Genomic DNA, 26,508 nt, shown 5'->3' with positions numbered 1-26,508 from the left:
TTGGAGCGTAAAAACAAACAGAGCTCCCCAAATGAGTTGTGTGTTTTTTTTAACCCCCTGCACACTTCTGCAGTGTGCCTGAATGGAAACCATTTTAACAAAGGAAAGGGATACAAGTGGGAGGAGACAGTCTCCAAGTAGAACATGAACAACTCAGCACAGTAGTGTGAGAGGCCAAAAAGAAGTGGGCAAGAGACTGAAAGTGGGCTTTGAAAATGTTAGGTGGAGCTGGCCCATCAGTATCTGACATGAGATAGAGATCGGGTGAAGACAGCCTGTGGAGCACCAGGAGCTGCAAAGTAGGGATGTGCACGGAACTGCGGTGGGGCGATTCGAAGGTGGCAGGGGTCTCCCTTTAAGAGCGGGGGGAGGAGGGTGCACTTACCCCAGCCCATCGGGGCGGCAGCATACCTCCCTGCTACCCCATTGCCCTCCTCTTCCGGATATGACTGGAAGCTGCTGATGCGCCTGTGTGCGCCAGCCAACTTCCAGTCATATCCGGAAGAGGAGGGCAATGGGGCAGCAGGGAGGTATGCTGCCGCCCCGATGGGCTGCTAAAAATGCCGAAGCCGGCGGGGGAGAAAGTGGCAGGAGGGGTAAGAAAAGTGGCAGGAGTAAGTGCATCCTCCCCCTGCTCTTAAAGGAAGACCCCACTGCCTTTGAACCGGCAGAACCGCCGGTTCTTCGAACTGGTTCGGAGGCCCATAAAGGGCCTCCGAACCAGTTCTGTGCACATCCCTACTGCAAAGGCAAGACACTGGTTTAATGCTTGTGAGTTTATCTATTGTGTTGTATTTTTGTCTGGTCAATGACTGGAATAAAGATTCCATTTCCAATGCTTGTGAGTCCTGATCCCAAAAGTAAAGCTGACGTAGTGACATGGTCCCTTGGAAGTGTGGTATGGATGCATCTGTCGTACACAGTGCAGGACAAGTGACTTGTTTTGCCTTGTTAGTCATGAGACTCTCATTGCAGTACCTTTTACGTGGCAAGCTCACAGGTCTTAAGGTCATTCTACACTACCTAGGTTTGCTGCAGATTGTGTACACAACTGGCAGCTGCACCCTTGGGGCCTATCATCAATGATGAGTGCACCTATAAGATATTCAGGTTTGCAAATGTGTGTTAGTTACATTCATTCTTTACATGTTTAGAGGTACACTTAAAACATCTTAGGTGTACACCTAACCAATGTATTGTTTGCAGGGGCCTCTAGGCTGTTCAGATTTTTGCTTTGCAACTCAGGTTTTAAAATAAAACCAATTATTTTATTGGATTCAGAATGAAACCATGGAAAAGCTTAATAAATAGGATAGGATTCTGTTCCCATCTAGTCGTGGTGTTAACACGTGCAACGGTTAGTAGTGTGCTTAATGCTAAAAGAGCCACAGCCAAATGGAAAATGTTCAAGACCCCTTGTTTTTTACTCCTTCATTATGGTAATGCTGTCTTGGCATCATTTTCAGCTCCCTGACCTATTGCACTCCTTAACTTTCTGGATTGTGTTCTCATTGTTTGTTTGTCTTTAGGGTTCTCCCGGAAATCGTGGTTTCCCAGGTCAGGATGGATTAGCTGGTCCCAAGGTGAGTGAGCCTGCTGCCTTCCCACTGGGGAAAAAAAACAAAACATGTGGGAGCTTAGGGTGGATTTACATTCATTTTTCTATTTCCATTCTCTGTGTTGCATGTGTTAGTTTGGTTGCTACTACATGCAACTATATTTCCCTTGAGGGAACTATATTTCCCTGTTGGTTTTGCTCTAGGAATGATGGAATTCTGTGATAATGATAAGAAAATGGCACCCCAGTTCCTGAGTTGGGTGAAAAACTGAAATTGGTGCATAGGGTTCTGTTTTTGTTCAAAGGTTCCTGCTCTCCAGCACTCTATCACCAAAACCATATCAGAGCCCTAAATGGCAATGGCTCACAAAAGTTTAATTTCACTCTTCTTTGAGTGGTCAGGATGCCCTAAGTTAGCTCTTGGTAGAGTGAAACTAAACCAGTTCCAGCTCTATATCTAATCCACTGGTTTTAATGTGATGTGGACTGAGCTATAATAAAAGTGCTTCTCCTCTTTGCAGATCTAGGGTGCATGTATGCTACAAATTTAAACTAGCTTCAAAACCAATTTAGCTGTTGTGAATTCCTGCAAAAAATTTCTGAAATGTTCATTTTGTCAGGATTGTGTATTATTATTATTATTACTTATTACACTTCTGTACTGCCTAACACTTGGTCTCTAGGTGATGTACAAAATAAGCAACAATTACAATACATTACAATTTAAAAATTTGAGTTTGACAACTTGAAAATAGAATTACAATTAAACAATTAAGCATAGCCAAATGCCTGGATAAACAGATGTGTCTTCAAGGTTTTCCTGAAGAGAGACAAGGCAGTCAGATTCTGTTTTTTGGCTGGGAATGCATTCTAAAGCTCAGAAGTAGCTAGCAAAAAGAACCAACTTTGCATAACAGCTAGCTGAACCTGTAGCATCTGTAGAAAGACCTCTTCAGATGACCTTAATAAGTGGTGGGGCCTATACAGAAGGAGGCACTCTCTTAAGAACCCCAGACCTAAGTTGTTAGGATTATCTAAGTGTTCTCAGCCAAGCACATAGAAGTACAGTTGCAAAGTTCCTTAGGGAGCCATGACAGTTATGTTGGGAAGTGGTTTAAATGTGTAATGGAAACATGCCCAGAATTTAGTGGTAAATGATTGGTCCAAGAGCAGCAGGGAAAAACTAGTTTTCCTGATGCCTCTCAAATAGCATTTGTTAATGTATTTCTTGCTTGTTCTTTCCTGAACAGGGTGCTCCTGGAGAACGTGGGCCTCCTGGCCTTGGGGGTCCCAAAGGACCTGGTGGAGATCCTGGGCGCCCTGGAGAGCCTGGCCTACCTGGTGCTAGGGTAAGATACAACATGGAACTGAGCAAACTGTAGGGATGGTTCCTAAGAATGTTCAGGAGTAATGACAACCCTACAGGCTCACTTCAACATGAGGGAATATTGCTCATCCTGAGAAGGGTCTGTTCACATGCACTGATGTATTTAATACAATTACTGTATGCTTTGCATACAGGTGAAACTCGGAAAATTAGAATATCGTGCAAAAGTCCATTAATTTCAGTAATGCAAATTAAAAGGTGAAACTGATATATGAGACAGACGCATTACATGCAAAGCGAGATAAGTCAAGCCTTAATTTGTTATAATTGTGATGATCATGGCGTACAGCTCATGAAAACCCCAAATCCACAATCTCAGAAAATTAGAATATTACATGGAACCAAGAAGACAAGGATTGAAGAATAGAACAATATCAGACCTCTGAAAAGTGTACTGTGCTTGATTGGCCAGCAAACTCACCTGACCTATGGGGCATTGCCAAGAGAAGGATGAGAGACATGAGACCAAACAATGCAGAATTGCTGAAGGCCGCTAATGAAGCATCCTGGTCTTCCATAATACCTCATCAGTGCCACAGGCTGATAGCATCCATGCCACGCCGCATTGAGGCAGTAATTGCTGCAAAAAGGGCCCAAACCAAGTACTGAATACATATGCATGCTTATACTTTTCAGAGGTCCGATATTGTTCTATTCTTCAATCCTTGTCTTCTTGGTTCCATGTAATATTCTAATTTTCTGAGATTGTGGATTTGGGGTTTTCATGAGCTGTACGCCATGATCATCACAATGATAACAAATTAAGGCTTGACTTATCTCGCTTTGCATGTAATGCGTCTGTCTCATATATCAGTTTCACCTTTTAATTTGCATTACTGAAATTAATGGACTTTTGCACGATATTCTAATTTTCCGAGTTTCACCTGTACATTCGCCAAAATCCACAATCATGCTGCATGCATACATTAAAAAAAAAGCATGTGTGCAGAAGTTGCACAACCATTTGAGGGAGGAATTTTTGCTAATCTTCTGTTCCCCTAGGAGTGTTCTGTGCAATGCACAAATATGTCCTCAAGGGTCATGTGATCCTCAGGGTCATAACTGCGGGTTGCACAGAGTGCTTCTGGAGAAGAGGAGATTGATTAAATTACGCTCCTGCACTTGAGCACCCACACTTCACAAGCAGTTGTGCATGTGGGATTCATCTGAATGCCAGCTACTGTTTTATCATTTGATTGTGTGTGTATTTGTAATTGCTTTCTACTGGCCAGGATCCAAAGAACTGTGTAGCTAATCCCATGCACTTTAGAGTTGTTTTTCTTCAACAGTAGCCCACAAGAGCCCTGTTCAGACATTATGCTGAATGTGCATACAAGTGTTTGTGCACATGTACATATTTTTGTGTGAATACATCAATTTCAGAAGTGAACCTTGGCACAGTCCCCCTCAAAGGCAGACTACAAATAGGAAGCATACTATTGTATGTGCATTGAACGTATGAATAACTGCATGTATTTACAAATCCGTTCGGGTGTATTTTGTACACAGATTATGTGTGGGTTGAACATGCTGTGTGAATAGGGCTAAGGCTCATATAGCACTTACATATAGCACTTACATTTAGCACTTACATTTGGGAAACTGATTCTGAAAGAGAGGACAGTTTAAAAGCAGTTTGTGATTTGTCATAGAAGTCAACTACTAAAAGAATAAAATCCATTGGGCTCGCAGAAGCTCCTTGTGTGAGCTTAAGCTATTTGGATTCCAGCCATTTTACCATCTTCTGAACTACTTTGAGCATCTTGTCAATAAGCAGGGTATAACTTTTACAAATACAATTGTAAAAGTACCCTAGTCAGCCTATTTTTCCACTTGGTTCACATTTTATTTTCTCTTGTTTGTAGAACAGGAAGGGCAAATAAAAGGTCCAAGAAAAGCATTTGCAGCTCCAGCCTGTCCAGTTGTGGAAAGGCAAAGTTATACTGTACATAGTGGTGATCCAAACATCCCTCCTTATTTTCACCTCACAGGCAGTGAAATTTGGGAAGGGTGTCTGGCATTTTCAAAGATTGTGGGGAGGCAAATTTTGTTAAGGTTTTGCTATAAGCACTATGTATAGAAGCGCTATGTTCCCCCAGTGCATTCTGGGGGAAATGGTAGCTGACCAGCTGGGAGGCACTCCAGCTAGGGGTGTGCCAAACCAGTACACAATTGAACTGGTTTGCAGTGACCCGGGCTGGTTTGACCAGTTTGATTGTGGACTGAACCAGCCCAGCGAATGAACCAGTCCATGATTGAACTGGACTGAACCCGGTTCAACCGCGGACTGGTTTGCCAGTTTGAGCACCTTTAAAGGGGAATCCTGTGAGGATTCCTCTTTGCTTCCAAAGGAAATGAAAGGCAGTGGGGGAGCAGTGAGAGAGGGGCACCTTTAAAACTGAAAGAGAAGGCACTTAATGGCAGACCTGTGCAGTGTTGCCCCCATTCTCTCAGTAGTGGCAGCACACAAAAAGCCTCTGTGCATGCATGGGGGTCATTTTTTGCACTGATCAGCAACACATGCCTGGATAAACAGGCATGCCCAGAGGTTGTTTGCTCCATGCATGCCTGGAGGGAAGCTGACCCACCTGTCTTGCTTCTCCGTAGAAATAGTTGTGGCTTTGTGGATGGTGGCAGCAGCAGCACTTCAAGCACTGCTGCTCCTTCTGGTGGCTGGCTCTTGCTATCTGCCATTTTTAAAACCCAGAACACACTGGGGGGGGGGGTGATGCAATGTCAAGATGTTTCACATTGCCTGTTCCATTCTTGGGGAGGGGGCAGGGGTGGTGGCAACTACCAAGAGCTGGCCATTAGGAAAAGGCATCAGTACCTCCAGCACTGCTGTTGCCACTGCCTACATAAGTGCAGTGTTGGAGAAAAAAAATTAAAAGACAGCCGTGTTGTTGTCACAGCTGCTGCTAAGTCCCTCCAAAACTTTATGAACATTCATCTGCACTTCCCCTCAAAATGCAGAAAATGCCCCTCCAATTTTTATTACCTGCAAATGGAGCAGCAAAAATTCAGGGGAACATTCAGACCAGTGCTAATTTACCCTACTCTTAAGAGCTTATATGGCTTCCATATGGAACTAATATGGTCTTCTTCCATCCAGTCAGTTTACGGGGCCAGCAGACCTGCTAAGCTTCAGCAGTAGAACTGCATTGTGCGCCATCAGACTGTTCTCTGGGCCTCTTGTGTGCACTTCTAATTCAGTTTAAAGGTGGTATATTTCAGCTTACTTAAACCCAGGTTAAGAGTGTCTATTGAAGACATTAGGTTTCAAGACACTCCTTTAATTATTCTGTGTTGGAACTATGCCTGCACTTTGACCACAGCAAATGCAATGTGGCTGCTTCTTTATATGTTACAAACAAGATGGTCATGTTAACTATAATTCTTAACCATTTGGAGAAGGTATTTACCATGGTTGTCCCAAAGAAAATCAGGTGGGAATTTAAAATGTGTTTGTCTGATATGTTCTGCTAAACCAATAGCAGAGCTGATGGTTGAACCAACAAGCAGAGGATATCATTTGAATTATTTTGGATCATTTTTGGTTAATTTTTTTTAACCAGTCACTTATAATCTCACAAATGCTTTATTATTACACTGCATTCTGCTTTCAACCCATCTTTAAACTGCAGAACCTTTTTTTAATTTCTGCAGCTTCTGAGTATAAAGATTCACAACACTGAGAAATTTGTGGATAAAACTTTTGAGCAACAATTCAAGGAAATGGAGTTGGGAAACATGTTAACTGCCTCTTACCTTTCTCTAGGGTCTCACTGGTCGTCCTGGTGATGCTGGTCCTCAAGGCAAAGTTGGTCCATCTGTAAGTAAAATTCTATTTTTCCCTATTTTGTATCATCGCAAAGAATAGGGTTGGTAGGCAGTTTGAGGAGGGGGTTGACATATGTGTATGGGACCTTAGGTAGAAAGTGATATGAGACTGCAGGAATTAGAGGGGTGCTGAGCTGATGTGGGGAACAGTAGAAATGATGGATTTCGGTTCAAAGGCAACATGTAACTACAGAGCTTGAGAAAATAGTGGACATACAATTTTAGAGAATGCTAAATGGAACCTGGATATTGTGAGGGGAAGAGAACATTGAAAGTGTGTAAGTATATGAGGATAATTGTTGAGTGGTGTATATGTGTGTGTATTAATGCTACCTTGGTGGCCTTTTGAAAACCCTGTTGCTGCCTCATATAGAAAAGCCACAACAGCTAAATAATGAGCATAATACACACCAAGCTTGTGCTGGTTTCCCACATGGGGATAAACCATCAGGTTCTAAAGGAAGTCTAACAAAGCTGGACAGCCTTTTGTTATGGTCAAACTGGCACTTCTAGCAAGTTAGGTGCGCACTTTCTGAAACAGGATTCTTGGCTTTCTGACATTTGTAACAAAGCAATGCATGCCTGTATTTGAATCACTTTGTAGGGTGCCCCTGGTGAAGATGGACGACCTGGTCCACCTGGTCCACAGGGTGCTCGTGGTCAGCCTGGCGTCATGGGTTTCCCAGGTCCAAAAGGTGCTAACGTAAGTAAACCTGCTTGCAACAACCACTGAGAATATGGCTAAAGCAATGGTCCAGGGAAATGGGAAATAGCTATGACATGGAATAGCTACCCTGGGTAACTGGCACAGCAGGAAGGTTTCCATGCTTCCAATAGGATATTGTCCAGCCTGAACTTTTCTGCTGGTCTTCACTTATTTGCCTCTCCTGCTATACTATACTATCCCTCCCTGGACCATTAAAGCTAGCCCACACCCTCCTCTCCTCTGCATTTCCTCTTCTGCTCCCTTCTCCAATTTTTAAAATAGCAAGAATGGGAGGAAAAGCAGGAGGTGCAGCAGGTGTGGTGGTGTCAGTGGCAGCCTGTGGCACATCACCAGGTAAAGCTGGAGGAAAGGCCAGCTAGAGGTGATGTTGGCTGAGCCCGGAGGGCAGACATGGGGCACCATCCTTACCCATCTGCCACCTATATTTATTATTATTATTATTATTATTATTATTATTATTATTATTATTATTATTAATTTGATTTTTATACCGCCCTTCCAAAATGGGTAGGCCAGCCATAGGTTCTGTAAAACCATACACCATGGTGATAAAAATACAGAGAGCTGGTTGGGAGAAGTTGTGGCTAGCTGGTTAATAGAGTTCCGTTCCTCCATTCCAGATGCAATGTTCAGCTTTTGCTAGAAGCACATCAGTTGCCATCTTTGTTTTCTTTCTGTTTAGGGCGAACCTGGTAAAGCTGGTGAGAAAGGACTTCCTGGTGCTCCTGGCCTAAGAGTAAGTGGCTTTGAATATAGTCTCTCCCCCCAGTCCCATCTTTTCTTACAAAGTCATTCCCTCCCCACTGATCCCATAACAAAAATAACCCAGCCTCTGCATGCCTGTTCAGAAAATATCCTGTTCTGCACCCCCTGCTTAGTTATTCCTTGGTGCACAGCTGATATGCAGCTAAGCTTTAGTGCAAATTACATGGAGTGTGGGATGGTGTATTGACTTACACAGTCCTCACAGCCAAGCATGCAAAAAAGCCAATCTTGAGCTAGAGATATTGTAAAGTTAATCAATTGTAGTGAACAGTATGATACTAACCCCAAATTGTAGAATGTTTTATATTCCCATAGCTTACCTTCTGCATAATCTGACCACCATCTAAATAAAATCATTTATGTTAGAAGTGGCACCTGAATTTGCTTGTTTTCCTCTTCTTTCTTCCCCCAGCAGGAAAAACACAACACACTTTCCTTCAGAAGCTATGACCTAGACTGTTTCCCTTTTTACCAGCAACTCAGCAGTATCATTGGAAATTAAAATGAACCCTTTTCTCTTGCCAGTCCCTGGCAAGTCCCTGGACACACTCTCTCTCTCTCTCTCTCTCTCTCTCTCTCTCTCTCTCTCTCTCTCTCTCTCTCTCTCTCTATATATATATATATATATATATATATATGAGGGACACCACCATTTAAGACCTTTATATCCAGTGTAGCATATATTTCTTTTTCTCATTAGGGTCTCCCTGGCAAAGACGGTGAAACAGGAGCAGGTGGGCCACCAGGACCTGCTGTGAGTATCTGCTGTCTGTTTTGAGTTTCTGGAATAAATGTCTATGGACTAAGTAAATGAAAACCCATTATTCACAAGGATGAGATAATATAACTTGGAGTCCTAGTGATGCGGGTTCAGCATTAGTCTGAAATCCTCCTCATGTAAGCAGTTGGGGAATGGGTACAAATGAGATCCGATTCCTACTAATCCTCTGCAACAGAACAGGGACTTTGAGTTTATCTGCCCACCAAATTATCCCCTATGAACTATAATCAACACAACACCCAAAAGGAAGCCCCATTCCTTCTCTTATTCATAAAGGCTCTGTCCCCCAGTGCCTAGGAAAATGTGGGATTTTAGTTCTGTCTCATTCCTAGACACAGACTTTGAATTTACCTTCCCATCAAATTGTCCTCTGTTAATGGTGATCAATGCAACATGCAAAAAGAAGCCCCAGTCCTTCCCTTATTATTCCTTAATTTCCTCCAATGCCTAAGAAAAAATGGCACTTTTAGTATGCTGAAGTATGCTACCTACGGTTCTCTTTAAAAACTGTTTTCTGACTATAGCTTTGGCCCTCTTGCATATGTTGGCCTTCCATCATCCCCTGGCTACTGGTCATTATGTCTGGGGATGATGGGGCTCATTTTAATCATGAGCTGACCAGGTAGTCAGGCAGCCTGAGAAAACTGACGGTTTAAATGAGCTGAGTGGACTGGTCTCCTGTTTTAAGATGGGGCCAGTCTTTTTTGAGGCTAGAAACAACAGCTTTGAATTGTACTTTTTCTTTTTAAGAATGCTTTTTGAGATGCCAGGAAGAGCTAAAGAACTTTCTCTTGTATGCAAGCTAGAGTTAGCCTTTTGGGGCCAAAATATTGTTTCAGGTGTTTTTTCAGACTAAGAGAGAGAGAGGGGGTTTTTCAAGCCTTGATCGTTTATTGAATATTACTGGTTGTTTGTTTTCAGAGAAGATCAGTTTTAATTTATGCATTTATTTTGATGCAATCCTTTTGTGATGGCAAGTTATGATTTTGATGCAAGCCTTTTCAATGTAAACTTGTTCTTCTTTTCCAAGAAAAGCCTTTTATATTAAACCTCTGTATTATATTGTTTATATCAGTTAGACAATAAAAGCTGTGCAGAAAAGAGGGAAAAAAGCCCGTGCCTATAATATGTCCAAACAATACCCTGGCAACATCTAGAAGATGTTTGTTTTGTGACAAGGGAGCTTTTGTTTTGGATAAAACAAGTTCCCGGCAAGTTAGACCCCCTTACGCGGAAGAGTCTCATCTCAACACTAGCTACTTGCACTCAGTCTGGAGCTTGCGTTCCAAATTAATACTGCAGTACTGCAAGCATGCTCATAGTTGTGCAACAGCTGCACAACCTGTGGCATGACTCCTTTATTTTAAAGGGAACTGTTGTGCAAGAGCACAATAGTGCAATAGAGCAATTATGCAAATCTCTGATTTTAAGAGCAGCTATGCCATCTTCTTATGCTGTCACAACTTTGTTCATTACACAAGAGCTTTGCTAGTCAGGGTGTAAGTTACTGTGTCATAAACCTTGACCAGCCCTTTTTCCAGTCCCCTGATAGAGAGACCACACCATGAGGCTATTTTCACGACAGCAAGAAAGTAGGCGAAGGGAGGCCAGCCCACTTTCCTGTGGTCGTGTGCTCCCACGGGAGCTACGTCGCTCCTGGCAGCAAACCCCGCTGACTACCCCTCCCGTTAAACGAGATTAGAAGAGCGAGCACTCTGCTAACCCCCTTTCCCCGCTCGTGAGACTCTGTGCCGTGGTGACTCATGAGGAGACCCCGACTGGGAGGCTCCAACAAGCCTCCCACCTCGGGGGTCTTCCCAGAGTATCCCATGCACTTGCACAGGGCGTTCTGGGACTTCCGGGGGACAAGTGGCCCCCAATCCCCACTGCCCTCACTGGCACCGTAACAGACTGGTAGTTGTGTAGCTTAACCAGCTGGTCCGGTTGGGAATCGGTTAGGGATAGACTAAGCCCACTCTCCCTGCAAGCCCGGTTAGGCTTTCCACACTGCTCATGTGGAGAGCCTCATTGCATGGCAGAAAACCAGGGTTTGTGACTGAGTTCAGAGAGCAGCAGCCAATTCTGCTTTCTCTGACTAGCATACCTGTATGATACGTATGTTTCCATTTCCCTCATTCACACATTATATGTGTAGGTAGACACTTAAAACAAGTTCTCTGTGAATGGGCCCTGAGCAGCTAGTGAACACATCTTCTTGGATGTGACTAGCATAGAAACATGTGAAGGTGTTGTCACTACTCTCCAACACTTAGCAGGTGATGGACGTGGTTCTTTTTATGGTCCTATCTTGTCTGCTGTCTAATAAAAGTGTAGATTTAAGAAAGTTTCTAGATAATTTTAGGCAGTGGCTCAAGTAGGGACTTGTGGGAGCTGTAGCCTCCTTTTGTGGCACACCATTACTGCATTAGGCCTACACTGAGCCTCTTTTTCTTTCTCAGGGGCCAGCAGGTGAGAGAGGTGAGCAAGGTGCCCCAGGACCTTCTGGATTCCAGGTAAGCAAAGCAATGTTTTCCTGCTGTGTATATAAAGCTCTCCGTAGAGCATCTCCTTCTAGCTGCCCTCTGCTTTGGGGCGTGTCGAAACTATGCCTGGACATATGAGTTTAAATTGGACTGAGGAGTTAGGGAGAGCTCTCTGGCCACTGGAATTATTAACAGTTAAGTATTTCTGATGGAAGGATAGGAGCCCATGTTGTAGTGATCTCTGTTTACCATATATTTATGGCCTTGTGTGTCTCTGATAAAATGGCTTGCCACACAAGACACTGTTTTCGAGGTTACTGCCATTGCAGAGATTCAGGAAGCTGCAGTTTTTCTTCAGCTTGTTCCAACTCCTCATGTTTCAGGTTCCATTAAGTTCCCCCACACATCCCAGGAAATCTTTGGAAAACTGTGTGCATATGTATTTCTGTGTGAGAGAACTGTCTCAACAAGGGGTCCAGGAGTAGCACAGGTTTCCTGGGGTTTCTCAGAGAAACTTGGGTGACTGAGCATGGCTTTGTTCAATAAATCTGGGAGTCAATGTATCTTTTTAAAAACAGTTTGTCTCCAATTTCACCATTATTTTATTTATTTTTATTTATTGTTAAATTTGTATACCGCCTTTCATTAACACAATCTCAAGGCGGTTCACACAGAAAAATTAAAACAAGACTATAAAAATTACACAATTAAAATATTAAGCTAGAATATAAAAACATAGATCTGACTAAAAAGATAACAAATATGGAATGCTTCACGAATTTGCGTGTCATCCTTGCACAGGGATGAGCATTATTTGAGCACTGTGACTTGCTCTCTCCCAGGGAAGGTACCAGGCTACATTGTATGCCAGGTAGCAAGCTTGTGGCCATTCACTTGACTCTAGGAGCTTCTGTTCCTGCTTTGGACACTTTGACAGGATGTTGCTTTCCCAAAAGGACTCCACTGAATCCTGCTAACTCTAAAGTCTTTCTTGCTTTCAGGGACTTCCAGGGCCCCCAGGTCCTCCAGGTGAAGGTGGAAAACCAGGTGACCAGGTAAATAAAATAACGGAACTACAACTTCATTAAGCACATATAGATGCATCCTGAAATCCACTGAAACCTCTCCTGTGTCATGTGATTCTAATTAGTTCCTAACTGTGGAGGTGTGTACTTAGACTCAAGTAGGTACAGCTATTAATGAGCTCAGGGGTCCTGACAAAGAGAAAGCTTGAGGAGCAAGTCCTCAATTTTTTTTGTGGGGGGGAGGGAGAAAATACTGTATCTTACTGCTCCTTTTGAGGAAATGCAGGTATAACTGTTGCTTAATCTTTACTTTTTAAGGAAGTTGTCTTGAATTCGAAGTTGTCTTTTATTTGGATAAATAGGGCACACTTTTGTGGGGGAGATATGGGTTATTAGGTTTGGCAGGTGGGGAGTCCAATAAAATGAGGGGGGGGACTCATCAAATGCTTAGGAAGAGATCTGCACCTCTGACTGAACTTGAGGGTCCCCAGGGAGTTATCCAGACATGGCTTCATGCCCCAGGTTATTGGAAGAGCAAATCTGCTTTGCAGCAGATTCAGAGAGGTTTAATTCATGGCATTAAATGGACCGTTCGCATTTCCTCTGCATTTCCTCAGCTCCTTTCTGCATTCCCTGCAGATCTTCCTCTGTGTGCATTCCCACAGCTTGCCCTGGGTTTATCTCCCACCAATCCTCCTACCAGAGGAGGAGGCGTGAGAGGCCTCCCTTCATTATTACGTTGTGGTTTTTTTTAGTTTGACAGCCAGCCAGTGTTCCACAAGACTGGCTAGTCAAAACAACAGGACGCTTAACCTGAACCTGCCAAATCTTACCCAAATCTTTGCTGATTTTTATAATGAACTTGTCTTTGGGACTGCCTTCATCACCTCATGTTCCCCACCCCCCACCCCAGACCATTTAAGAGGCCATAGATGTTTAAAGTAGAAATCATTGCTTTCTTTCTGTGATGAAGAAAAATACAGCCCCATGGAATCAGCTCAGACACAAAGGGCTCAGGTTACACTGAACCTGTAGTCTCCATTGTTAAAGTTCTAGGCACCCTCCAACAACATCTGCATATGTAAAGCTTATGTTCCTATGGTGACCAAGCTTCAATATGAAGAAGCCTTTTAGGAAAACCCACATTTTGCATTCCTGTTAACTCAGGAATTTCTCCCTCCCCTTCTGGACTCCCTCCACAGAATTTCACCAGTCTGCCACAACACTTCCACCTGCCCCCAGTGCTCACAATTGCAAATCACTCGATGATCAAACCATACCAAACTCAGCTGTCAAACTCCCCTTCATGCTGACTCTTGGCATTCCGGAAATCCACCCAGCAAACATTTTTTTAAAAAATACACACGAAAGTGCGAGTTTGGAAAAAAGCTGAATTATCGGCAATGACCCCTCCACACATCACAGATAAGTGTCAGGGCATACCAGAAGCCTCATGTCCCCCCTGCAAAGCTGCTGAAAATAGAGGAATTTTTACACTGGACATAATTCGGGCGCAGCCATAATTCGGGGGGAAACAGAGTCGTGCCTGAACTGGTCCCTCCCTGATAGCCCGCAGTGACTTTGGGATAAATCTAGCTGATATGTGGATGTGCACCCTCCATTCCAGAGGAGATTCAAACTAACAGCCATGTGTGTAAAAGTTTCAGATGTTTCTTTATGGAGTCATCCAATCCAAACAACCAGCTAAATGCACTTCAGTCAGTGAGGAATAAAAAAGAGCTGAAAAATCTTCAATTTTCAATAAGCCTCCAGAAAAGGCAATTAATTTTGGAACAGAGTGCTAAGGATGTGCACGAACCTGTTTGGAGGCCTTTTTACGGGCCTCTGAACAGGTTCGAACACTGGGGGGGTTCGAAGTTCGATGCGGGGTGTGCCGCTTTAGGGGCGTGGGAGGCTGCACTTACCCCTTCTGCCGCTTTCCCCCTGATGGCGCTCGTTGCCAGTAAAAACCTGGGGGGGGGGCAGTGTACCTCCCTGCCGCCCCTTCCCCCTCCTTGGCCGGAAGTGGCCAGAAGTATCGGGTGCGCGTGCTCTCATGTACCTGTCTGACGTGCATGCACATGTCTGAAACGAACCGCCTCGCCGTGGTTCTGTGCACATCCCTACAGAGTGCCCAGGGAAAGATGTACTTCTCATTATATGAAACCAGCAAAGTAAGCTATAATGCAACAGAATTCTGCAATGGTACCAGGGACTTTTACACACAGCAGGCTTTACCATGAGTTTACTGGGACGCTTTACTGTGAACTCGAAGTTGTCCCAAAAAACTGACGCAAATAGTGGGGTTTTTTTACCCCGGATATAAATCGAGCTACACTCTCATGTACAGTGAAAAACCCGAATTGCGTGTGAACTGCTCCCTAATAACTCACAGGAACTTGGGGGTAAATCTGGCCAATAAGTGAATGCGCTCCCTCCATTCCAGAGGAGATGCAAGTTTAAAAGCTTTAAAAGCCCTGTGTGGAAAACTTCCTGGTTTTGCATGTCCTGGTGTTGTTTTTAAGGCACACTTCTGAGTTGAGCATTCTTTAGTCCATTGATTTCAATGAACTTACGTATACTTACTTTAACTGTGTTGTACTGTAGCCACAGTATACATGCAAGCTGAAGACTGAAGTCTGCTTTCTAAAGACAAGTTTACTCCACAGACCAAAAACTGGTTTGATAGTCTTTCCCTCTCCCCAGAGAACCCTGGGAATTGTAGTTCTTTAAAATGGGGCTAGACCTCAAAGAGAATTCTCAGCACCTTCACCAGCTATAAGGCTTCTAAAAGCTATTTTCCCCCCTTTTGCAAGAATCTTGGGAGCTACCAACACAAAACAGTGGCTTAGAGGGGCAAAGCCAGTTACAAAATGGCAGTTTGTACAAAAGTGTACATTGTCAGAATAAAAGGTTACATCAAATTCCCTGAATTCCAGGAGAATTTTGCTGAAGGTCAGGAAGGGAACAAGCAAGAGAAGCTGCTTTGTGGAGAAGAAACTGGAGAGGAATTAATGGGAGAAAATGGAGCATTGGTTCACTTACCGTGAAGGCTTCTTCTGCTTGCTGGAGTCAAGGCCATCTCAATGGGTTATCCTCCTCACATGCTCCAAGGAAGGAGTATGTTAATTAGCTGAAAGACAGAAGCCTCTAGAGCATGAAGGGGATGACCCTGCCCAGTTCTTACAGGCCAAGTTAGCAATAAAGACTGACATATGTTTCAAACATTTAGAACAAGTAACATAGAATAACATGAATACAAATAGAATGAAAAGGAAAGTTGCCTTGCAAATGAGGAATGAACCAACTCCTGTACTCGAGCTAGTTGAGTAAAAATTAAGGAAATGATCTCCTAGGAGTAAGCCAAGAAGCACAAGCCGGGAGGGCCGAGATAGCCTTGACTCCAGCAACCAGAAGAAGCCTTCACGGTAAGTGAACCAATGCTCAGTTCTTGGTTGTTGCAGTCAAGGCCATCTCGATGGGACATACCAAAGCCTGTATGTTGCCAGGGAGGGATGCGCTCTTGACTACTCCTGGGGAAGCACCCCTGTAGCACCCGTCTACCAAAAGCTGCCCGTGCAGAGGCGTAATGTCCAACTTATAATGTCTTGTGAAAGTTGTTGGGCTTTTCCAGGTTGCAGCATTGCAGATTTCCTGGACTGGTGCAGTGGTCAAGAATGCAGCCGAAGTAGCTGCTGCCCTTGTAGAATGAGCTGGTATTTTTAAGAGAGGCCAAATATTTTGCGTTTCATATGCCAGGGTGATACATGCTCTTATCCATCTAGCAATAGTTTGAGAAGACACTGCCTCGCCCATCGAGCCTGGTAGGAAAGACACAGAGAGTCTGTTTTATGGAATGACGCTGATCTGGTGATATACGTTTTAAGGCACCATCGAACTTCCAATTTGTGCCACAATTTCTCATGAGGATATTTCAGATGTGGACAGAAAGAAGGGAGGAAAATGTCTTGTGATATCACCTTAGTATGGATGAAGGGATCCAGTGTCAGACGAATTGAGTCCATTGTAAATATGCAATAGGCCTTGTGTATAGATAAGGCTCTCAGCTCCGACACATGTCTAGCTGAAGTAACAGTGATCAGGAATGCCAGTTTGAGAGACAACAATCTTAATGGAATTGATTCCATGGGTTCGAATGGGGCGTATTGAAGCGCCCTCAAGACAGTATGCAAACTCTAAGATGGAAAACGGTGTGACAGTGGAGATGGCAATGTCGCTCATCTCAGGAAATGTCTAAGGAGGGGATGCGAGAGACTCAACCTTGTAGAAATGCTGGGAATAAGGCCCACCGGTGAGGCTGCCTGCCTTTTCAATGTGTTAGGTTTTAAACCCTTGTCAAGACCCTCCTGCAGGAATTGTAATCGATTATGAATTGTAGCTTGTCTTCTGGAGACATGCTGACCAACGTAAAAATGCCCTCCAGGTGCAGTGGTATACTCTATTTGTGGAGGCTCTACGGAAAGTGAGAATTGTGTTGGAGACATTATCAGGGACACCTTGGCTCCTTAGGATCCGCCGCTCAGTCTCCATGCAGCTAGCTGTAACCAGGCCGGGTTGGAATGTCTCATTGGTCCCTGCATCAGTAGGTCCGGAATGAGTGGAAGAAACCATGGCTCTGACGTGTTGAAGTGTAGTAGTTCCGCAGACCAAGGCCGCCTTGGCCAGAAGGGAGCTACTAGTATGACCTCTGCCCGTAGGATCCTGATGCGCCTCAGCACGCGTGTTAGTAGTGGGGTTGAGGGGGGAAGCATATAACTCTCCTGTTGGGCAGGGGGCTGACAGTGCATCTGTGTCTTCCGCAGTCCTGCATGGAAACCTGGATAGGAACCCCAGGTTGATTACTGGCATTTCCTACCTGTGAGATAACTGGTTGAAGATGTCTGTGTTTAGAGACCATTCCCCTGGCAACAGGTCCTCTCTGCTGAGCCAATCGGCTAGATAGTTCAGATCTCCCTTCACTTGATGTGCCGATAGGGAGGCCAGGTGTAGTTCCACCCATGTCATCAGAAGGGTTGCCTCCTTATGTAAGGATCTTGATCTTGTTCCTCTCGTATGTTTACATGGGCTTTTGCTGTTGTATTGTCGGTCTTTATCAGAACGTCGTCCTTGTATGATCTGTTGGAATTCGCTAAGTGCAAGGCGAATGGCCTGCAGCTCCAGCCAGTTGATGGAGTGTTTCTTTTTCATTGCTGACCACTTTCCTTGAGCCGAATGCTGCTGGCAATGTGCCCTCCAGCCTCTGTTGCTAACATCGGTTGTTACAATGATTTTTGGAAAATCCAGGAATCTCTTTCCTCCAGGTTCTGTGGCAAAAGCCACCAGAGAAGTGAGTGGTGCACCTGAGTCAGTAGAGTAAGCAGCAGACGTTTCTTTGTAGAAATGGCCATCTGATATGGGAGGCGGAACCACTGGAGTTCCCTGAAATGGAACCTTGTCCAGGGAACTGCTTCCAGTGTTGCCACCATCAGTCCCTGGAGTCTTGCTAATGTCAAGAGATGTACCGCTGGTGACGTGTAGGCCAGACTGACCTCTGTGGATAGTGTCCGAAACCTGTCTAGTGGTAGAAAGAGCTGATCCGTGTTTATAGTGACTCCCAGATGTTGAATCTTGTGGGAAAGACAGAGCTGACTCTTTTTGAGGTTTATTAGGAAACCGTGCTCCTGTAGGGTTCTCAGTGTGTTTTGCAGATCTGATTCTGCTGAGACCTTTGTCTTTGATTGGATCAAAAGATCATCTAAATAAGCAAAGACCCTGAAGTTGTAGATGAGCCATCAGAGGGGCCAGGACCTTCATGAAGACCCTTGGAGCAGGAGACAGCCTGAAGGGTAGAGCCGTATATTTGTAGACTACTCCTTTGTATTTGAAACTTAGACCCGGCTGCTGGGATGTATAGGAATGTGGAGGTAGGCCTCCTTTAGATCCACTAAGGCCAGGAAGTCCCCATGGTGGAGAGATTCTGCTATTGACCTCAGTGACTCCATCTGGAATCTTTCGTGACATACCCATTTGTTTAGGTACTTTAAATCCAATACTGCTCTTTTGGAGCCGTCCTTTTTGGGGACAGTGAACAGAATAGAATAAATGCCCCTCCCCTCCTGGCCGTGAGGCACATGCTCCACCACTCCTATGTCCATGAGATGTTGAATCGCCTTTTTTAGCTCTGAGTGCTTGAAAATAGAGTGGGAGCGTGGTGTTGGAAGGAATCTGTGGGGAGGACAACCATTCAGTTCTATTCTGTAACCCTCTTGTATTAGATTTAGGACCCACTTGTCTGTTGTGGACTGCTCCCAGGCATGGAAGTAGCCCGACAGGCTACCCCCCAGGTCTGTTGGTTCTGAGTCATGGCTGTTGCTTTGACAGCTTTGACTGGTTGAAAGGCTTTCTGTTGTTTCCCATGTTCTTTGCTAGGAACTGCTGGTGGTTCCACACCCCTCGCTGTGGTCTGAAGACTCTGTCTCAGCCCTTGAAAGGAGGCTGAAAGGAACAAAAGGGCTGGAAAGGCCTTTTATAATTTAGTTTATCCGGTTTGCAGGAAGCTGAGGGCATAGTTTTCCTCTTGTCCCTAGATTCCACAAGCACTTCCTTAAGCACTGTCTCATTGAATAGCTTTGTGCTATCGTATGGGACCACCATTAGATTGGTCTTAGAGGTAGAGTCTACCTGCCAGCTTTTCAGCCAAAGGTGTCTGCCTACTACCGCAGCAGCTGAAGCCCGGGAGAAGAATCTGCCATAAAGGCCTGGTCCTTCTGAAGCTTGAATAGTTGTTGCCGCAGTCACACTGGATCACTAGGAGTCTCATTAAGCAGGTCATCAACCCACAGTAAACTAGCTCTGGCCACCATGGAGGCAGCTGCCAAAGAGTGGGTCATTAATGAGGAATTGTCAAGGCCTTAAGGCCGTTTCCGCCTTTTTATCTGAAGGATCTTTTAGAGAAGCTTCTCCATCCCTGGGTAGCAGGGAACCTGACACCAGTTGGGCTACTGGTGTGTCAGTATTTGGGGTCTTTAAGAGATTGGCAGGCTCCTGCTGGAAGGAGTAGAAGTGGGATGCTGCTGCCATTGGTTTCCTATTAATAGCAATAGCAATAGCAATAGCACTTACATTTATATACCGCTCTATAGCTGGAAGCTCTCTAAGCGGTTTACAATGATTTAGCATATTGCCCCCCAACATTCTGGGTACTCATTTTACCGACCTCGGAAGGATGGAAGGCTGAGTCAACCTTGAGCCCTTGGTCAGGATCAAACTTGCAACCTTCTGGTTACAGGGCAGCAGTAGTTGTTTTTTACCACTGCGCCACCAGGGAGGAACTGCGCCACCAGGGAGGAACTCCCCCTAATGGCAGGGAGCAACCATTCCTGTTTTATGGTCTCTGTAAAACAGTCTGGCATTGGTAGTAGTTTGTTTCTGGGTTTGGCCCTAAGGAACACCAAATCCCCTTTAGCCGTTTGAGTAGACTCAGGTGTTATCGTAGACTGTAGTCCTATAGTTGTTATCACCTTGGTCATTAAAGGGTTAAAATCCTCAGGAATGAATAAACGTGATATGTTACTGGATTCAGGTTCCTCCCCCCTGACCACTCCCCCTCCTCCTTGTCTTGAAGGGCATCAGGGTCCTGGATACCCTCGCCCGTGCCCACTTGGTCCCCCTCTATCTCACATTCCAGTTCAGAAATAGAGGCTTTTGGCTTTTCATGCCTAGTGGGTCTCACGTTCAGAGGAGTAGGGTCCCCAGATTCAGGACCTGATTGTTCTGAGGAGTGGTCCTCCTTATCATAATGTCTTAAGTCTTTTGCCCTCTTAGTATGAGACCTTTTGGTATGCTTCTTTTTTCTTTTAACCTTTTTATGGGAAGCGGGGGGAGGAATCAGTAGAGGACGATTCCTCTGAGGAGGAGGATGCTTATTTGCGCTTTTTGGATTTTTAATTTTTCTTTAGGGGTTTTAGCTGGAGTACTGTCTTCACAATAGCTTGCCATTTCGGGGGTACTGCTTTAGGCAACCTGGTCGTCAGATTTGAGAGCCCCGCACTTGAGCTACCCTCCCCTTGGAAAGAGCTCACCAGTTCTTCCTGTTGTCCTTGATAATCGCCCTTGGGGCATGCATTGTTCTGCTTCTGCAGTTTCTGAGGGCTGCTAGCGGTTTTTGTGCCCTTTTTGTCGCGGCCGCCATATGGTTAGACTGCAGCATTGAACTGCTTGCAGCCTCCATTGTAGCCTTCTCTGCCCAGGCTCTTAATTCCACCTGAGTTAGGGGCTGGTTTAGGTGGCTCCTCAGCAGGGAGGTTGGTTGGAAAACTCTTGCCTGGTGCTCTGGAGGACTCCTGATGAGCGGTCCTCCCCTCCTTGCCACTGTACTATGAGTTTCGCAGCCTGAAGGCAAGAGTCTTGCAGCAACAGTACTCTGTGCCGTGCCGGGCGGCTCTGAGGTGGCCTGTAAGGATGCAATCAGCAACGGAGCTCCTGGGGCTCTTGATTTTCGGGGAAAGTTACCCCCAGCCCTCCCAGTCAGTACACAGATGTTTCTAAGTGTACCTGCATGCTCCATACAGTAGAAAGGGGAAAAGGCGGGGAGGGGTCGGAGCAGATGGGAGGGAATATATGGGAAGGATATATATATATATATATATATATATATATATATATATATATATATACACACACACACACACACACACAAATAGAGTAGGATAGAATTAGGATAGGTATGGCAAAAATAGGAAAGGAGAATTAAGGCTAAAAATATCAGAAGGTAGTGATAGAGAATGAGGAGAAGAGAAGAAAGTCTGCCAGGAGCAATGCAGGATTGTAAGAACGGGGCGGGGTCATCCCCCTCAGGCTCTAGAGGCTTTTGTCTTTCAGCTAATTAACATAGTCCTGCCTTGGAGCATGTGAGGGGGATAACCCATCGAGATGGCCTTGACTGCAGCAACCGAGAGAGTAGAAGCAACTCAAATAGAAAGAGATTAAAAATGGTGTGACTGTGCCCCCAACTCAGCCAGATCTGTGGTATTGGTTGGAAGGCAAAGGAGAAAAAAGCAAGCACGAATCCCTGCTGGAGAGCTACTTCAGATCAGCCTGGAAGTTACCAATAGCTCCCAAGCTACCTAATGCCCACCCCTGGCCTAAAAGGCTTTGCTCTAAATCAATAGTGCACTTACTGAAGTATTTGGTGAGACAATAATGTATTTTACTTACCAGCAGTGAGCACTGGGAATGAACTTATATACTTGGCATTGCTTGATAAATGAAGTTCAAAGCCTTGGAGTATAGGGGTTAAGTGAGTAGTAAAGATGATTCCCACAATTTGGATTTTGTACACCACCTACAGATACATATATCAGGTGGTACATAAATATCAGATAGATAGACAGATAGACAGACAGACAGACAGATAAAAGTTTGGACAGAACAGGAACTCAGCAGAGAGCTGACTGCTTAAGCTGAGGCTGGTCTCTGCTAAATTAGTTACATCCAGTCAAGTGGTTCCGTCTGTGCCTCTTTATGTCAGAATCAGCCACATGTATAATTAATGTGTTTCAAGCACAATAGGTGGCCAAGAAAAAACACTATTGCCAAGTAGAAATGTTTAATAGAAGCAGTTAGGGAAGATCAGTGTGATTTCAGGTGGGGAAAGCAAGATTAGTAATATAGTATAGTGAGGGCATTCTCACGACATGAGCTGCCATGTCATCTGGAGCGTCAGGAGCGGAGGGTTGAGGGTAGCCCACCTTTTGTACTTGGCATTTTACCAAGGTAGAATGAACTGTAGGTGGAACAAACCGTAGGTTCATTCTACCTCAGCAGGGGATTGTCTGTGCACTTGCCACCAGGTAGCTGGGCTTTGCCCAGCACACCACCATTTTGGGCTGTGAGTCGGGGGGACGGAGTGGCCGCACCGAGTGCAGCAGCTGCTCTACTGCTGGCATGGGGCACACTGCAATGCGGGAGGACTTCCTCCTCCTAATCCCAGCTCTGGACTCGGCAGCATTCATGTGGGGCCTGAGACAGCTGCCCCACTCCTCTGCGGGGGAAAGCAGGCGAGATCCTGCCTCCCTCCCAGTCCTGCCGAGCATGTGACTGAGGTAGTCTGAACAATCTCAGTGTGTGTAATTTAAGAGGGATTTTTTTTGGGGGGGGGGAGTTATGAATCTTTAAGTGTGAATGTGTATAACTGAGGCTATTCCCACTAGCAGCAAAAATCGGGCTAGGACAGCCTAGCCCAATTTTTGCTACTCATGTAAACCACCGGACTCGCAGGCGAGCGCAGTGGCTTACAAGCGGCTAGCCTGCTTGAGTAGCCCGCCCCTTAGCCTAGGTTAGTGGAGTAAGCATTCCGCTAACCGGGGTTAACAGATCGTGAGTTTCCGTGCCGCACTTCCGCGCCACAACGACTCACGAGGAGACCCCCGACTGGGAGGCTGAAAAGTGGCTCAGTATGCCCTGGCTCAGTATGCCCTGCACGCTCGCGCAGGGCATGCTGGAGCTTCTGGGGGCTGCGGGGCTGTTTTCAGCCGCCCGGAGCAGACTGCTGCTCATGTGTGGGGAGCGTGGGCTAAGCCCGCTCTCCCCGCTAACCCTCCCCAGGCTCTTCTCACTAGTCGTGAGAAGAGCCTCACTGAATATGTAGAATCAATTTGTTGGCTAGAAGTAGAGATGCTCCTCAGCAAGAACCCAATGTTGCCTGGAACTCATGGGGCCCCTGAAGATTGGGTTTGCTTCCTTCCCCTTGCCTTCTGTGCTTTTCAATTTTTGATTGCCTATATAAATATGAGGTTAGAAGCATATCATTTATGTGGAAAAGGCGGTCCAAGGGAAATAAACTTCTCTGTTGTCCGAGGTAAATCTTAAGATGAAATATTATGTTCTTCACCTAAATCTAAGGACCATGCTTCTTTTTATTCTGTCTGCTCAGTTGATCTGGTTGTTAAGCCTGTAGGTTAGTTAACTTTTCCCCTCTCTGTGTCTCTTCTCCCCTTTTGACTTTTTTTTTTAAACTTTCAGGGTGTTCCTGGAGAGGCTGGTACTCCTGGACTTGTTGGCCCCAGAGTAAGTAACTTACAATTAGAGTTCCACCTTTTCATCAGAACAGTGAAACTCTTAGAGGGAAGGCATGTTTAAGAAACAGCCTGGCCCTCTGCTCTGAACTGCCTCCCCAGCACAAACAAGATCTCTTTCCTCTCTAGGGTGAACGCGGCTTCCCAGGTGAACGTGGAACTCCAGGTGCCCAAGGCTTGCAAGGTTCTCGTGGGCTTCCTGGCACTCCTGGTACTGATGGACCCAAGGTACGTTGCATTGTTGCATTATTTCCTGTTCTGCAGTGCAGGCTTTCACCATTAGGCGTCTACAGTAAACAAAGAAACTTATGGTCTACGAACTCTCCGTTTGGTCACCCGCTTTCAGAGAAAAAGTGTAAAGAAAGCAGCTGAGAGGGAATCAGGTGCTGCTCCTGACATGTGACTTCAGATGGTCCAGCTCTGCAAGAACTAGATTCATTGTGAAAGGACAGTTATCACCCCTTCCCTGACTTTTACATCTTCTGATGTTTGTCTAAATTCTTCCTGCCATATTTGCCAAATACACTGCAGCTGATGATATAGTGGTGTGGGAGGTATCTTAGCTCAGAAAGAGGAGACACATGACCATTCAAGCAAGCCCATGTTGCGTAATAGTAGGGTGTGTCTGGGTTTGTTTGTTTTTTAAGAAAAAGGCTTGGTAGCTTTTTCCTGGTTCTGAAAATCCAGTGCAAACCTGTGATGATTGCTTTTCTGTTAGATAACCCTGCTGCCATCACTAAGATTCTTTGACCATCTGAGACGTATGTCATAGAGCCGGGTCTCATGATCAGTGAGACCCAGTTTCAGGAACTGCGTGGGGAGAGCGGGCTAAGCCCGCTCTCCCTGCATACAAGCAGGGAGGGAGCCCTAGGCAGCCGGATCGGCCGCCCACACGATTGCCGGCTCCGTGACGGAGCCGGCGGGGGCTGGGCAGCTTGGGGGCCGCGTGGCCCCAGGAAGCTCCAGTATGCCCTGTGCAAGCGCGCAGGGCATACTGGGGAGACCCCCGGAGCCGGGAGGTGGCTTTTTGCCTCCCCGCCAGAGATCTACTCATGAGTAGCTGCGGCTACTCACTATCGGAAAGCCCAGGTTTGCGGAGCGCTTGCTCTGCAAACCCGGGCTTTGGGGAAGGCTAAAAAAGCGGGCTAGCCTAGGCTCTTTTAGCCCGATTTTAGCTAGGCTCTCCTAGCCCAATTTTGGCTAGCCCCATAGTCTTCTGAGAATAGCCCCATAGTCTTCTGAAAGCTTAGTGACAGAGCTTGTTCTTTGTCAGAGGCTTATCTAGGGAAAATAGAGCCTAGGGCAAGCACTGAAATTGCATCCCCTGTCCAAACATCTGACACCCATCTTTCAGATTTTATCATAATATCAGCTGAAAAATACAAGTCAAGCTCGTTAATCTTTTAATCTTTCAAAAACTATTTAGCAGTGGATGTAGCCAGACCAAAAAATGCTGCAAAACTACAAATGTCAGTATGCTGGGGCTCATGAAATACCCAAATACTATGTGGAGGTGTACTTGGAAAACTAAACAGAAGTGCCTGTCTATTTCTCTACTATGCATTGTAGCATCACTATTACATAAGTTTTAAAAATAAATGGAGAATTTGACTTTTCCCAGATACTCTGAAAATAATTAAAGGATATGCAGAGTAAACTGTGTCACTGCTTGGAATATATTCTAGTCTTTCAGAAAGACAGTTAAAATGAGAGAAAGAGAGCAAGGAACTCCCAGTGGGCCTTAATATTAAGGATTTCACACTGATTCAAAGACAAACTCACCATTAATAAGACATCACATTTAACTCATTTATCACAAGAAGCAAAATAATAGCAAATGAATACAATCCTAGCTCATAAGCTTCAGCTCAGTATTCACAAGCCCTGATTCTCTGTACATAGTGCCAATCTGAATATGTGTACAGTGACTTATATTATATTTTACTTATATATTTTTTAACCTGCAGCCCCTTTGGGGGGGCTTCCTAAGGGCCATGAGGGGGTCTGCAAAGGTTCCCCCACCCAGTGGCCTCTAGGGCCTCACAGGGACCATTTGAGCATGTGCGGTGGCCATTTTTTAAAAAAAACATTTTTTTGAAAAATGGCCGCTGAAAACAAGATGGCCGCCACACATGCTCAAATGGCCTCTGCGAGTGCTGGCATGGCCAAGGGCCTCACAGAGGCCATTTGAGTATGCACGGTGGCCATTTTGTTTTTGGTGGCCGTTTTTAAATTCCCCCCCCCCAAACCGGGTTTGCGGAGTGAGTGCTCCACAAACCCAGTTTTTCTTATCGTGAGTAGCCGTGGCATGGCTCCGCGCCATGGATACTCACGAGTAGACCCCAGGAGGGGAGGCATCCGGGAGTCTCTCCAGTATGCCCTGAGCACTTGCACAGGGAATACTGGAGCTTTCAGGGGCCACGCGGCCCCCAAACTCCCCAGCTCCCGCCGGCTTTGTCACGGAGCCTGCTTGTGTGCGGTGCCCTGCTTAGCTCCCCAAACCGGGTTTCACTGATCGTGAGGCCCGGCTCTTTGTGTTGTTTCAGACCTTCCTCCTAGCTGAGAACTCCCCGGTTCCTTCCCAGAACAAAAAATGGGCTTTCCTTTAAAGTGCCCACTCTTCTCCCTTCCTCAGAGAAGTCCCTTTTCTTGTTCAGCCTTATTTTACTCCCCAAGCCTCAAGCCTCACCCTCCCACAACCCTCCTAACTGCTTTTCCGTTGTCTTACTGTCATCTCCTCTTACATTCTAAACAGGGTTTCCCAAGTTATCTACAGGGTCCTACTTTTGCAGCCTCTCCCTGTCACTCAAACTCATTCAGCCATTTCTCTCCTGCACATATCTACATTGTATTGCAATAATATTTTA

General features: G+C 45.4%; 1 protein-coding gene across 3 annotated transcripts in view; it reads left to right on the top strand.

Annotated features, from left to right (window-relative positions):
- The window catches only part of COL2A1 (collagen type II alpha 1 chain), a 137,781-nt gene that overhangs the window by 66,089 nt on the left and 45,184 nt on the right, over positions 1-26,508 (top strand). For all 3 annotated transcript variants that reach the window (XM_053298390.1, XM_053298391.1, XM_053298392.1), the window contains 10 exons: positions 1,530-1,583; positions 2,809-2,907; positions 6,724-6,777; positions 7,390-7,488; positions 8,195-8,248; positions 8,978-9,031; positions 11,518-11,571; positions 12,543-12,596; positions 23,589-23,633; positions 23,771-23,869. In XM_053298390.1, coding sequence (XP_053154365.1) covers positions 1,530-1,583; positions 2,809-2,907; positions 6,724-6,777; positions 7,390-7,488; positions 8,195-8,248; positions 8,978-9,031; positions 11,518-11,571; positions 12,543-12,596; positions 23,589-23,633; positions 23,771-23,869 — 666 coding nt within the window. The remainder of the gene's footprint in view (positions 1-1,529; positions 1,584-2,808; positions 2,908-6,723; positions 6,778-7,389; positions 7,489-8,194; positions 8,249-8,977; positions 9,032-11,517; positions 11,572-12,542; positions 12,597-23,588; positions 23,634-23,770; positions 23,870-26,508) is intronic.

The sequence above is a fragment of the Hemicordylus capensis genome, chromosome 2 (genome assembly GCF_027244095.1).
Source record: "Hemicordylus capensis ecotype Gifberg chromosome 2, rHemCap1.1.pri, whole genome shotgun sequence".
NCBI lineage: Eukaryota > Metazoa > Chordata > Lepidosauria > Squamata > Cordylidae > Hemicordylus > Hemicordylus capensis.
This window is presented reverse-complemented; position numbering and strand designations above follow the sequence as displayed.